Source organism: Heloderma suspectum, chromosome 1 (genome assembly GCF_057233095.1).
Source record: "Heloderma suspectum isolate Gila_16-S chromosome 1, 16-S_ref, whole genome shotgun sequence".
Lineage (NCBI taxonomy): Eukaryota > Metazoa > Chordata > Lepidosauria > Squamata > Helodermatidae > Heloderma > Heloderma suspectum.
Window position 1 is genome coordinate 405,521,876 of NC_139458.1, and position 12,970 is coordinate 405,534,845.

A 12,970-nucleotide genomic window follows, 5' to 3' on the forward strand; every position below is an offset into this window, starting at 1 on the left:
TATTAAAATCACCTTTCCTAAAATCCAGAGTACACGTTTGACTACACTCAGCTTTTGCTTCCCTTAGAACCAAGAACTCAAGTACAACGTGGTCGCTTTCCCCCAGAGTTCCTGTAACTGCTACTTTATCCACTAAGTCATCTCTGTTGGTTAGGATCAAGTCAAGGATAGCCGATCCTCTAGTTCCTTCCTCTACTTTCTGTAGGAGGAAGTTATCCGCCACACAAGTCAGGAATTTCCTGGAGGGGCCATGTTTTGCAGAATTTGTCTCCCAACAAATATCGGGGAAATTGAAGTCCCCCATTACTACTACATCATGCTTCCTTAAAACATTGGCTGTTTGCTTTTCAAAAGTTTCATCCTCGTCTTCTCCTTGGTTGGGTGGCCGGTAGTAGACTCTGACCACCAGGTTCCTTTTATTCTTTGCTCCATTAATTTTGATCCAGATGCTCTCGATGGGGCTACCAAGCTCAGTTCAAATCCTTGCTCTGCAATGAATATCTTTGAGTGGCCTTGTGGAAATCAATATCTCTCAACCTAATCTCACAGGGTTGGAGTGAGGATAAAATGGGGAAATGCCATATGGTCTACTTGGAGAAAAATCAGGAAACAAAGATAATAAAAACAGAGAATAATGTGATCACACTCATTTAACAAGTAACAAGAGAGCCAGTGTGGTGTAGTGGCAAGAGTGTTGGACTAGGAGCTGGGAGATCCGGGTTCTAGTCCCCACTCGGCCATGGAAGCTCACTGGGTGACTTTGGGCCAGTCACAGACTCTCAGCCCAACCCACCTCACAGGGTTGTTGTTGTTGTGAGGATAAAATGGAGAGGAGGGGGATAATGTAAGCTGCCTTGGGTTCCTTGCAAGAGGAAAAAAGACGGGGTATAAATGCAATAAATAAATAATAATAAATAACTGTAAAGTTATCCCACTGAACAACACGTACATATGTTTCTGCTGTTGTGCATTGAGTTAGGATGGCCCCACTACTACTTTTCTGGCTAGGGGCCTGGTTGTCTTGCTACAGATATTTAAGATGATGCTTATATATCACAAACTGGTTCTTGATGGAGGGTGGTCAAAGCAGTGCCACCTTCTGGCGATTCACTGAAGGTGGCCATCTGCTGTTCCCTCCTTCACACCCAGGGGACTGAGGGGGAAGTGGGGGAGACAGGAGGTGGACCAAAGGAGCAGACAGATGCGGCTTGGCGAGGAAAGATGAATTACACAAAGTGCTTCTTTATTGCAAGAACGCTTCCCCAAAGGCCCAGATGTTATCCTGAGCTTTTAAGAGTGAAGAAAGGATCTGTTAGCAAGAACCTTGCTGCTGCTGGAAGCCTGGAGCTGATACAATTGTAAACCAGCCATAACTATCCTTGTCATTATTAGACGAGCCATACGTCTCTGCTCTGAAGCGGCCGAACACCATTTCTGGACAGTGAAAACCACGGGGTGGCCAGGGAGGATTTGACTCATGTTGCTGTTATCAGGGAAGGGATTTTTTTCCCAACCCCACACGGAACAAAATATACATGGCAGTGTTGGATAAAAGGCCCCACCTTCCTTAGACACTTTTGGAGCGGCACTTCCTAAAAATAATCTGGGGTAATTTGTTGAATCATGTCATGTAAATCACTCCCAAAGGCTCCATTCTCAACTGATGCTTCTTTAATGGGAGCAGATGATTTGCAACCTTATCTACTTTCCTTTGGAATCCTTGCCACAAAGGCCAGTTGTGGGACCGGTCACTACTAATTTCAGTACCAAAACTACTGAAGCTTACAGTGAAAGACAGTTTTATGGACAGAAAGGCCTAAGATGTAAAGGGTGTGTCTGTCTAAAGAGCTGGCTTAAATTGGTTTAATAGGCATTTAATTCCCCCACACCACGCAGCCGCACTTGAGAATGGCCGTTCTGTGAGGAGAGCCAGGGATGCCTAACTCCAAATTCCTCACATGCTGACTAAAATACAATTCCCACAATTCTTTGGGGGAAGCCAAATTAAAATATTATAAAACTGATACGTTTTTATTGGAGATATGCTAGGGAAAGTGGAAGGCAAAAGGAAGAGGGGCTGACCAAGGGCAAGATGGATGGATGATATTCTGGAGGTGACGGACTCGACCTTGGGGGAGCCAGGGGTGGCGACAGCCAACAGGAAGCTCTGGCGTGGGTTGGTCCATGAAGTCACGAAGAGTCGGAAGCGACTGAGCAAATAAACAACATAGCTAGAGAATATAATAGGTGATAAGATAACATCTTTTCAGGGGCACCATTTGAATTTCTATTTGGGGAAATCCCTGTGTGTGTGCGTGTGTATGTGAGAAAGTGAAGATGTGGCCTAGTTCTAGGCCTGTGCAAGCCCAGTTGCTTAAGATTATATTGCCAAAAGCAACACCTCAAGAATATTTGCTATGTGTGTTTTTTAATGCTTCATAATTCCAAGAGAGATAAAAGCTTCTGTGGAATAATCACATGTCATGTATTTTTTAGTCTGCTGCTGCTGCTACGATTTTTATGAGGATGCTGTATGGTGTTGTCTCTACCACTGCTTGTTTTATTGTTAGATTTCATTTAATTTTCTTGTGCCATTTTCAGTTTGAGTCTGTCATAGGAAAGCAAGATAGAAAGAAATCTAAACCATGAGAGCAGAGCCACTGCTCCCCCCTCCAGAGCCAGCTTAAGGTATTGTGTTGCCTGAGGCAGAATAGGAGATGCTCCCTGCCTCCAACTGAGGTGCAGAGTACCCAAGTTTGATCAAGTTGCTTTACCACCTGAGGCAGAAAATCTTACAAGCACTTCTACCTGCCAGTAATAATAATAATATGATGATGATGATAATTTAAAAAATTTATTGTCCTTTCATGTCACTCAAAATCAGCTGCCTGAGGTGGCTCCCTGACTCTGCCTAATGGTAGGACCGCCCTTGCTGCCACCTCCCCATACTCCCTAAATGGCATCCCCACCCTCTCCTAATATATATATATTATTTTATTTTATTGTATATTTTATAACTTAGCTGCCAGCATGGCTCAGTGCTGGAAAATGTGATGTGGGATAATAAATAATTTTTTATTGGCATCTCCCTATACCCTGCTCTTTGCAATCTGCAGGCTGTATATAATAAAGATAGGACGATTCCAGGTGGTGGTTTCCTCCCCTCTTCTCTACTTGCCTGCACAGCTCCTCCACCTTGACTGCCATTGATAAGGACAGACACCTTGGATGGTGCTGCAACATCAGTGTTGTAACTGGCTAGATAGCAGGAGGCAGGGCCTGGCGAAGTGTGCTTTAGGTGAGCTGGCTGCTAACCACAGGTCATATTCTGTGTTTGGAGGAGCACAGCATAGCCTGCAGAGAAGATTATTTTCCCAACTCTCAGATGCTGCTAGACCTATAGAAGAGTCTGTGATTAATTTCACCAAGGCCCAGATGTGCTGTACAAGAAATATGAGGGTGTGATGACCCTGTACTGAGGATGCTGTGTCAGCTCCAGGGATGGAATGCTGAAGCAAATTGGCAAGCTGTCCCATTGTGCTGGGTGCAGTTTCTGGAGAGCTCTTAGGCAGATGCCCTCAATGGGGCCACTTTCCTGAGCTTGTCCACCTCCTCCTCACTATGGTTGCCTCTGCCCATTGTTTCCCCTGGGCCCAATCTGCAATACCTCCCACAGGGAGAGGAGAAGGTATGTGGAAATTATGACTGTCCTAGTAACATAAGCAAAAGACAAGATCTTGCCCCAAGGGCTCATAATCTAAATTTAGACTGTGGCCTGGTTCACATGTAACGACAACTCAGTATGGGTTGAGTGTGTTTTTTTGAACTTTGGGTTGTCATTACAGGCAAACCTAGAACTGTGGGTTGTTAACCATGAACAACCCAGAAAGAGAACTCATGGTTTGTTGATGGGTTGTGAAGTCTAGGTTGTTTAAACATTTATTTATTTATTTCATTTCTATACCGCCCAATAGCCGAAGCTCTTTGGGTGGTTCGCAAATGGGTTGTCGTTATGTGTGAACCTGGAACCATGGGTTCTTAATAGGTTGTTTTGCCAGGCTACAGAGGCAGCGAGCAAGAGTGGTTTAGAAAGATGGCCACTCTACATGCCACTTGGTACTCAGTGCTGCAGAGGCATCTGGGATACAGGGAGGGAGGGGCAAAGGAGGAGGGACTCAAATAACCCAGGAATTGAACAAACAACCCTCACTTTGCACGATTGTCTGGCAGACAAATCATGAGTAAACTCTGGATAAGGGAACAGCCCATACTGTGGGTTCTTGTTATGTGTGAACTCTGTGTGTGTGTGTGACAGAGACCTGGTTCATATGTCACAATTGCAGGGACGTGTGTCACCTGCGAGCCACTTGCATTTTCTGTAAATAACCTCCGGTCAGCCTGATCGGAGGCTGTGAGTGTGACGTACGAACCTAGACTGATGGATTGTTTGAGGGACAAACAATGCAGTAGATGTGGCACCCAGTAAGAGATTTGTTGTTTGTTGTTAGCCCCTAAACAACCCATCAGTCCAGCTTCGCACGTTGTGTTCAGAAAACAGAAGCAGCTTGCCGGTCTGCCATGCGAAGTGGTAAAAAGGAATTAATGAGAGCAAATGTGGTTATGCTCTTTCTTATGCTTTGTTTCAATTGTGGAAGAAAACTAAGGGGTTAAACCAAAGGCTTCATAGAAGTAGTAGGTTTTGAGGTGGGGTTTGGAGAAGAGATAGATGTGGCACCCAGTAGGGGAATTCCAGCCATAAAGCCAGCATCAGTTAATAGAGCAGAAGACCTCCTGTGCAATCCTAGTTTGACTTCTAGCAAAAATGCATTTATGTTAATTATGTGGGACTTGCATCATCATTATACACAGAAAATGGCGTAGTGTCTTAATTTTTGGAACATTTCATTCACCTCCTCCTCATTTCTGGGCAATGAAAAGTAACACTTTTGCTAAGACCTTGTCTTGGCATGTACTTTTGTACAAATCCAGTTTTGGAAATCACACTAGGCCAAGAGGGCTTCTTGTTTGTATATCCATACCCACTGATGACTGCTTAATAAGGTCCTTTTATTTTGGGTTCTGAAAATGTTTTACCTTTTATATCCAGTCTGACCTTTGCTTTGTGCGTGTTGGGAGTGTTATTTGACAAGGTTACTTCTGTCACTGTAGTTTGTAGTTCTCACCCTACTCACAAAAGAAATCTAAAGGAATAGGAATTGTTGACTAGCGATGAAATAGGAAGGAAATTGGCCATGAGCATATGATGAAATATTATAGCCCATCAAAGAAGCCTAACTGCCATAGCAGAACATGCACACACCAGAGACATCGGCGGAGGGACACTGTGTATAGGTGTTTCTATGCAAATGCCAGAAGCCTCCAAGCCAAAATGGGAGAGTTGGAGTGCCTGGTTTTAAAGGAGAACCTAGATATAGTGGACATTACATAAACCTGGTGGAACGGAGAGAGCCTGTGGGATACGGTCATCTCTGGATATAAACTGTATAGGAAGGACAAGGAAGGGCGTACTAGAGCAGTGTGTCGAAGGGTGTAGTGTCGAGCAGACTTGAACCTCTAAAAGGGGCAGACTCCTCCACAGAAGCGGTGCGGGTGACGATACTGGGCTCCTCAACTAATTTAGTACTAGGAATATACTATCATCCCCCAGATCAGAATGCTCTTGGGATGGAAAGCGAAATCAGGAAGGCCTCCTAATGGGGAAGTGTTACAATAATGGGGGAATTCAATTACTCCCACATTAACCTGAAAATTCATGTTCCAGTCATGACAAAGAGATTACATTCTCAATACCCTAAACGACTGTGCCCTAGAACAGTTGGCCATGGAACCGATTGGAGGGGAGGTGACCTTGGATTTAATTCTAAGTGGTGTCGCCCAGGACCTAGTACGAGATGTAAAGGTTGTTGAAATTAGAAACAGTGACCACAGTGCTATCAGATTTAATATATATTTCAGTGGAAAACTGCCCAGGAAGTCCAACACAGTCACATTTGACTTCAAAAGAGGAAACTTCCCTAAAATGAGGGAACTGGTAAAAAGGAAGTTGAAAGACGGAGTCAAGAGGGTTAAATCCCTTCAAAATGCTTGGAAGTTACTCAAAACCACAATAATAGAAGCTCAGCTAGAATGTATACTACAGGTTAGGAAAGGTAGCACCAAGTCCAAGAGGTCACCAGCATGGTTAATGAGCAGTGTCAAGGAAGCTATTCGAGAAAAGAAGGCTTCCCTTAGAAAATGGAAATCTTGCCCAAGTGAGGAAAACAAAAGGGAGCACAAACTTCCACAAAGGAGATTCAAGCAGACAGTAAGGGATACAAACAAATATTTTGAGGAGCACATCTCTAACAACTTCAAGGCCAACAATAAAGAATTCTTTAAATATATCAGAAGCAAGAAACTACGTAGGTAGGCAGTTGGACCATTGGATGACAGTGGAGTTAAAGGAGTACTAAAGAATGATAAGGAGATTGCAGAGAAGCTGAATGAATTATTTCCGTACATCTTCACTGTAGAAGATATAGGACAGAAGATATACCTTTGCCTGAACTGATGTTTTCAGGAAGGGAGTCTGAGGAACTGAGGCAAATAGTGGTGACAAAAGATGAAGTTCTCAACCATATTGACCAACTGAAAATTAATAAATCACTGCGCCCAGATGGTATCCAACCTAGATACCTTAAAGAACTCAAATGTGAAATTGCTGATTTTCTAACACACACATAATGTCCCTCTTACTCCTCCTCCTTCTGTCTTTCTCAGGGCATACATACACAGTAGGCATATTTGTTCTGTCCTGTCCTAGGGAACCTTGGTTAATGTAGTTTGGAGAGGAAAAGTTAAACATTTCTGACAATTCCCTTAACCTGCACCAGAATATAATCCCTGAAATGGAGAGCGGGGGCAGAATCATGACAATTGAACTAGTCTAGAATCTAGTCTAAATGTGTAGCGTAGACATACCCATATTTCTCTGACTTTCTCCTTCCCCCAAGGCCAGTAGTTAATGGGCTTTAGTGAATTTGTGCAAATCTCCCTGAAAGTTTAAAAAAAAAAAGCACAAATCTCCCCAAAGGTGAAAAAAACTTCTACAAAATCAATTCTACTCCACTAATGAGTGCATTTGTGACATAACCTCAGCAGCCTACTCAGCTAATGAGTGCATTTGTGGTTGTCCCACAAAGGCCTATGGGCTATGTGCTGGGAGTGCGTGGGAGGATTAAGGGGGAAACAAGTCATGGCAGGCCGTAGAGTGTTTGAATGTCTGTTGAGACCAATGTGGGTTAGCGAGTGAACAACCAATCCACCGTAGCTTATTTTCAGGATGCCTTATTGTGACGTGAGAACCGTCCCATTGACTCTTCCTTTTTGCAAGGAATCTTCTGACCCACTTCGCTTTGGCCTGCATGGCCCTCTGGTTGTTAAAGGACTAAATGGATACTGGGCAAGTGAGTAGAGGGAGATTAGGTTATTCCTTTGTGCTTGCCCTAGGGTAACTGCAACAGATCTGATGTGCAATGAAAGCGCTGCATAGTTTCATAGAATTTGACCCATTCACACTGCTCAGTTGCATTTGCTGTCATAACAACCTGCTGGAATTGCAGGGACAAATAGCTGATCCATATAATATTATCTGAGCCTTTTGTTTTCTTGAATTGGGTCTACTTTTTTTCTTTGTCATGGCATTCCTTGCCAAGCTGTCAAAACTACCCAGGCTCAAAACACAATCCTCCCCACAGTTCCCACTGCTAATGCTTTTATTTATTTTATTTATTACATTTATATCCCGCCTTTTTTCCTCCTCAAGGAACTCAAGGCGGTGTACATAATCCTCCTCTCCATTTTATCCTCACAACAACAACCCTGTGAGGTAGGTTGGGCTGAGAGTCTGTGACTGGCCCAAAGTCGCCCAGTGAGCTTCATGGCTGAGTGGAGACTAGAACCTGGGTCTCCTGACTCCTAGTCTAACACTCTAGCCACTATACCACACTGGCTCTCATACTTTTATTTCCTCCCCATTGAAAGGCTACCTATGTACCACCAGTGTTGACTTCTGCCTCTTTCCTGATGCTTGTCTGAATAAAAGGTAAAAGGTAAAGGTGTCCCCAACCAGTCGTGTCCGACTCTAGGGTGCGGTGCTCATCCCCATTTCTAAGCTGAAGAGCCAGCGCTGTCCGAAGATGCTTCCGTGGTCATGTGGCCGGCATGACTGAACACCGAGGTGCATGGAACACTGTTACCTTTCCCACTGAAGCAGTACCTATTTATCTACTTGCAATTTCTTGCTTTCGAACTGCTAGGTTGGCAGGAGCTGGGACTGAAGACGGGAGTTCACTCTGTCATGCAGCACTTGGGTCTCGAACTGCTGACCTGCCAACCTTCCAGTCTGCAGTTCAGCATCTTAACCACTAAGCCGCCGCGGCCCCAGCTTGTCTGAATACCCCCTTCAATTTCCCCACTCTCTATCCCAGGAATTAAAGGTGCAAAGAACTTCCACAAGTATATATTTGATGCCAAAGGGTCTATTGCTGGTTTTCAGATTTTTGTTGTTTTTGTTTACATTCCCATTTGTCTGCTGTTCATTTTTTGAAGTAGTATTGTGATGTGCAAAGGCACTTATTTCAAGAAAGGAGTAATTACTTCTTATAACCATACATTTTTGAAAGGTAGTTTTTATCTTCACTTTCGCAGGCAGTGACAGATCTCTGGAATAGGGCTGCAAGATTCAAAGCTGGGGAGCATTTCTAGACCTTTAAATCTCCTGATGTGGCAGAAAAGGCAACTGAAGCTTCTTCTGCCCCTTTTCTCCCCAGCCTTGCTGTCCATCCTTTCCCTGACATCATTGATCAGGATTCTAGGTATGCCACAGAGCTCCTTGGGGAGATTTAAAAGTTCTCCAGCAACCCTACTGTGGGTCAAATTAGACATGATGCTATTCATAAAATTAGCAATTGTGTGAATGGCTTTTTAAATGTAAATAGTGGTGGTGGTGGAGTGATCTACAGTCTAGTGTGGAGATAGGGGGTTCACCTTCTGTTGTCCCCCCACCCCACCTCCCAGCATGGCTCTGATCTGGATTGCAGTCCCTGCTCCTATTTGCATAGGGAAAAAGCTTCCATTCACTCCAGTACCCTCCCCTGTCCCCACACCAGGGTCCTGATCTGTACTGGGAGGTGCACAGCAGCTATTTACTTTTAAAAAGCCATTCATGCAGTTGCTAACTGCTATATCCAGAGAACCCTTTCCACATCAAATTTCTGTTAAGGAACTCTGCATGTCCCTCACGGAACGTCCGCAGGTCAAGCTGCATCAGAGGATTGCACCTCTGAAGCTGGTATTGAAGGTGTGTGTGGGGGGACCTGCCATTGGCAACAATGTGTTCCCCACACCCAGCTAATAGCACCCCAGTGTGTAGAAAAGGCTCCCCCAGGTGTAAACAGACCCTGGCGTGAGCACAGTCTATGTATTGGTGGTGGCTTAGTGGTTAAGACGCTGAACTGCAGACTGGAAGGTCGGCAGGTCAGCAGTTCGAGACCCGAGTGCCGCGTGACGGAGTGAGCTCCTGTCTTCAGTCCCAGCTCCTGCCAACCTAGCAGTTCGAAAGCAAGAAATTGCAAGTAGATAAATAGGTACCGCCTCGGCGGGAAAGGTAACAGCGTTCCGTGCACCTCGGTGTTCAGTCATGCCGGCCACATGACCACGGAAGCGTCTTCGGACAGCGCTGGCTCTTCAGCTTAGAAACTGGGATGAGCACCGCACCCTAGAGTCGGACACGACTGGTTGGGGACACCTTTACCTTTTACCTTATGCTCCGCTCCCAGTAAAAACCTCCCTGCATATAAATAGTACAGGTTTTAAACTCATTCTCATCCCATTCTTCCTGATGCGTGCTAGTTTTCTACATTCAGGGAGATTTCGGGGCGATGTCGCATTTCAACATAGAGTCCTCCACCCTCAGCCTGAATTGGTAGAGTACTGACACAGCTGTACCATCACGCCTCTGCATCTCCCATATGTGTTAGAGGGGCGAGGTCAGGGCATTGGTGGTGGTGGAGGTGGGGAAAACACGCATGTAAGGAACGTATTAAAATGACTCCTTTCCCTTGTCTGCCTTTGCAGCTTCATGGATATTGTTACCAAGACAGCAATGACATCTCTGACACGCTGACCGCTATCACAGAACTAGGTTCACCGCTGGAGATGATACAGCTTTTGCAGACCTCCTGGGAGGACAGATTTCGCGTAAGTGCAGTCAGAAATTTAGAATCCTGAGAGGCTTTAGTCTTTATGCATGTTTGGAATATGTGTCATGCAGCCTTTCCCGACCTGGTGCCCTCTGGATGTGTCGAACTACAACTGGCCGTGGGCCATGGAGCATTGTGGGAAATTTAAATGTTGGCTCCAAGGCTCATGGCAAGTGTCGGTGCAGCAGTGGGCCCAGCTGGGGTGCTGAGGCGCTGGTAGCTGCCTGAGGATGCTGCATGTGGACACTGAGCCTGGTTGCATACAGGACAAGCGTATTCCTGGCATAAAGCTATTCTAGAACATTTGACTCTCACACAGTCTTTTGTAACTGTGGGGCTGCACTGAAATAGATCCATGACCGCATTGAAATAGCTCCATGACATGGATTAGTTCGTGTGTTTGAACTCAGGAGGAAATGCTTCTGAGTAAATCTGCAAAAGGCTGGGTTGTGAGGTTAAGTGGTTGCCATTTGCCCTGTGCCATCCACAAAGCCAGTACTGAGGCGGGCTTTGAAATAAGTCTTGCAGGGTGACATTGGCACATTGCCTATCTCTGCTTATAAGAGATTAAAGTGTACATCTACAGTGTTAGCCTTCATTTCCCTTCCGGGACCTACGAGGGCCAAATTAGTACTACACCAGGGAAAAATTGCACGCACACTTGGCACTCTGAGCCTTTGAGTCTGTTTCTAATGATGAAGAAGGCTGAAGGTCTGTTGTCATTTTCCATGGTCCGTAACAATAAACAGACACTATTAGGATTTCCCTGTTACAAAAGCCATGCGTGACAATTTGGCTTTTGTTATTTCAGATATGCTTAAGCTTAGTTCGGCTTCTGCATTACCTGGCCCACTCTCCCCTTGGCTCTGTGACTCTCTTGGATTTCCGACCTCGGCAGTTTGTGATCGTGGATGGAGAGCTCAAAGTGACAGATCTGGATGACGCCAGCATTGAGGAGAGTTCCTGCACTAGCAACCGGGACTGTTTCATGGAGTTCCCAGCAAGAAACTTCACTCTTCCATGTTCTGCTGAGGGCAAATGCCAAAGTATGAATGAGAAGAGGAACCTTTACAATGCATACAGGTATTGAAGCAACTGGAAATTAATTGTCGATCACAATAATTTTGGATATACACTGAAAATGGAAAAGATATACCTGGGAGAAAGTTCCTAACAGTACGACAGTGGAATAGACTGACTCTGGAGGAGGTGGGCTCTTCTTCACTGGTGGTATTTAAACAGAAGCTGGACAAACATCTGTCAGGGATATTGCAGTTGAATCTACATTGAAAATCCTGTATTGAGCAGGGGGTTGGACTAGATGACCTCCAAGATCCCTTTCAACTCTGTAATTGTATACCAGGCATAATGTTTTAAGAACAGTTGCCGTTGTCAGGTGGTTATTCATCTGTGGTGTGAAGCATTGGAGGCTGGTGGCTCCAGTTTCGGTGGGGCTGTGATTCCATTCTGGGTTTCAGTCAGAACCAGCCAGACCTCTAAAGGAACTATCCATGGTGCTGAGCTGATTTTGGGGATGGGGTTCAGCACCTTCGACTTTAGAGTTCTGGATGGTTCTGACTAAAACCCAAAATGGAAGCACAGCCCCACCAAAATTGGAGCTATCAGCCTCCACTGGTGTGAACCCAGCTTTGCTAGTGTTGTTGCAAACATCCACACCAGCAAGCTGAATGCTGGATTAATGACGTGTCACTGTTTTGCTTCTCGTTTTGTGCATTAGATACACTGTCCAAGTTTTTAAAACATTTATTTTAAAGAGGCACATATGCGTATCCATATATCGTTCATCCTTCACTTTAAAAAGAAAATCCCCCTGCCCCCGTTAAAATCATCTACAAAACCAGTTTGGGGATTTGGGGAGGGAGAAAGAACTGCATTAAGGAATGTATGATGCTAGGCCAGGCAATAGGTGCTCCCCGCATCTGGCTTTTTTTTCTGGTTCAAGAACTTGCAAAGCTGTTTTTTCTCCAAAGTTTTCCCCCGACAGGAAAAAAAAAAAGCATACATTCTGAAGGCAGTGTTGGCACTGTCAAACCACCTAGACCATGCTTAAAATATTATCTCTGTCTTTTCCCTTGAACGGACCATGTCATTCTTGGAGATCATTGATCTGATTGATTTGGTTTTACAGTTATTTGTATCCTGCTCTATTAATCCGAAGATTTTCAGACTGACTTATAATTAAAACATTCTAAATACCTGAACAAAAATAGTTTTAATAGCAGCACCATTGCTGCACTCTCATATATAACAAAAATATGATTCCAGATTAAAATCAGTCTGAAAGGTGATAAGAAAAGGCCCAGGTGAATACAAAGGTCTTCACCTGGCCCTGGAAGGACAACAGAATTGGAGCCAGGCAAGGCTTCCTAGGAACAGTATTTCACAGCTTGGGCACCACAACAGACAAGGCCCTTTTCCCAATCACTTCTCCCCACCTTCATAAAATGGGGGAACTCAGAGATTGGCTGCCTGGGATTATTTTAATGTTGAGGTAAATTCATGCAGGAGAAGGCAGACTAGAAAACTAAGTTTAGAGCACAATCCTACAGGATAGACACTGATAGGATAGAGGGCTCTGACCTCTACAATCACATCTCCTCCTTTGATGTGGGAACTCTGTCTCTGGCCTCCGAGGAGAGGATCTGGATAAAATGGAGAGGAGGAGGATTATGTACACTGCCTCAGGT

General features: G+C 44.7%; 1 protein-coding gene across 1 annotated transcript in view; it reads left to right on the forward strand.

The window, feature by feature from the left end:
* The window catches only part of PKDCC (protein kinase domain containing, cytoplasmic), a 73,107-nt gene that overhangs the window by 24,116 nt on the left and 36,021 nt on the right, over nucleotides 1-12,970 (forward strand). The window contains exons 2-3 of the mRNA XM_084828913.1: nucleotides 10,138-10,260; nucleotides 11,074-11,345. Coding sequence (XP_084685039.1) covers nucleotides 10,138-10,260; nucleotides 11,074-11,345 — 395 coding nt within the window. The remainder of the gene's footprint in view (nucleotides 1-10,137; nucleotides 10,261-11,073; nucleotides 11,346-12,970) is intronic.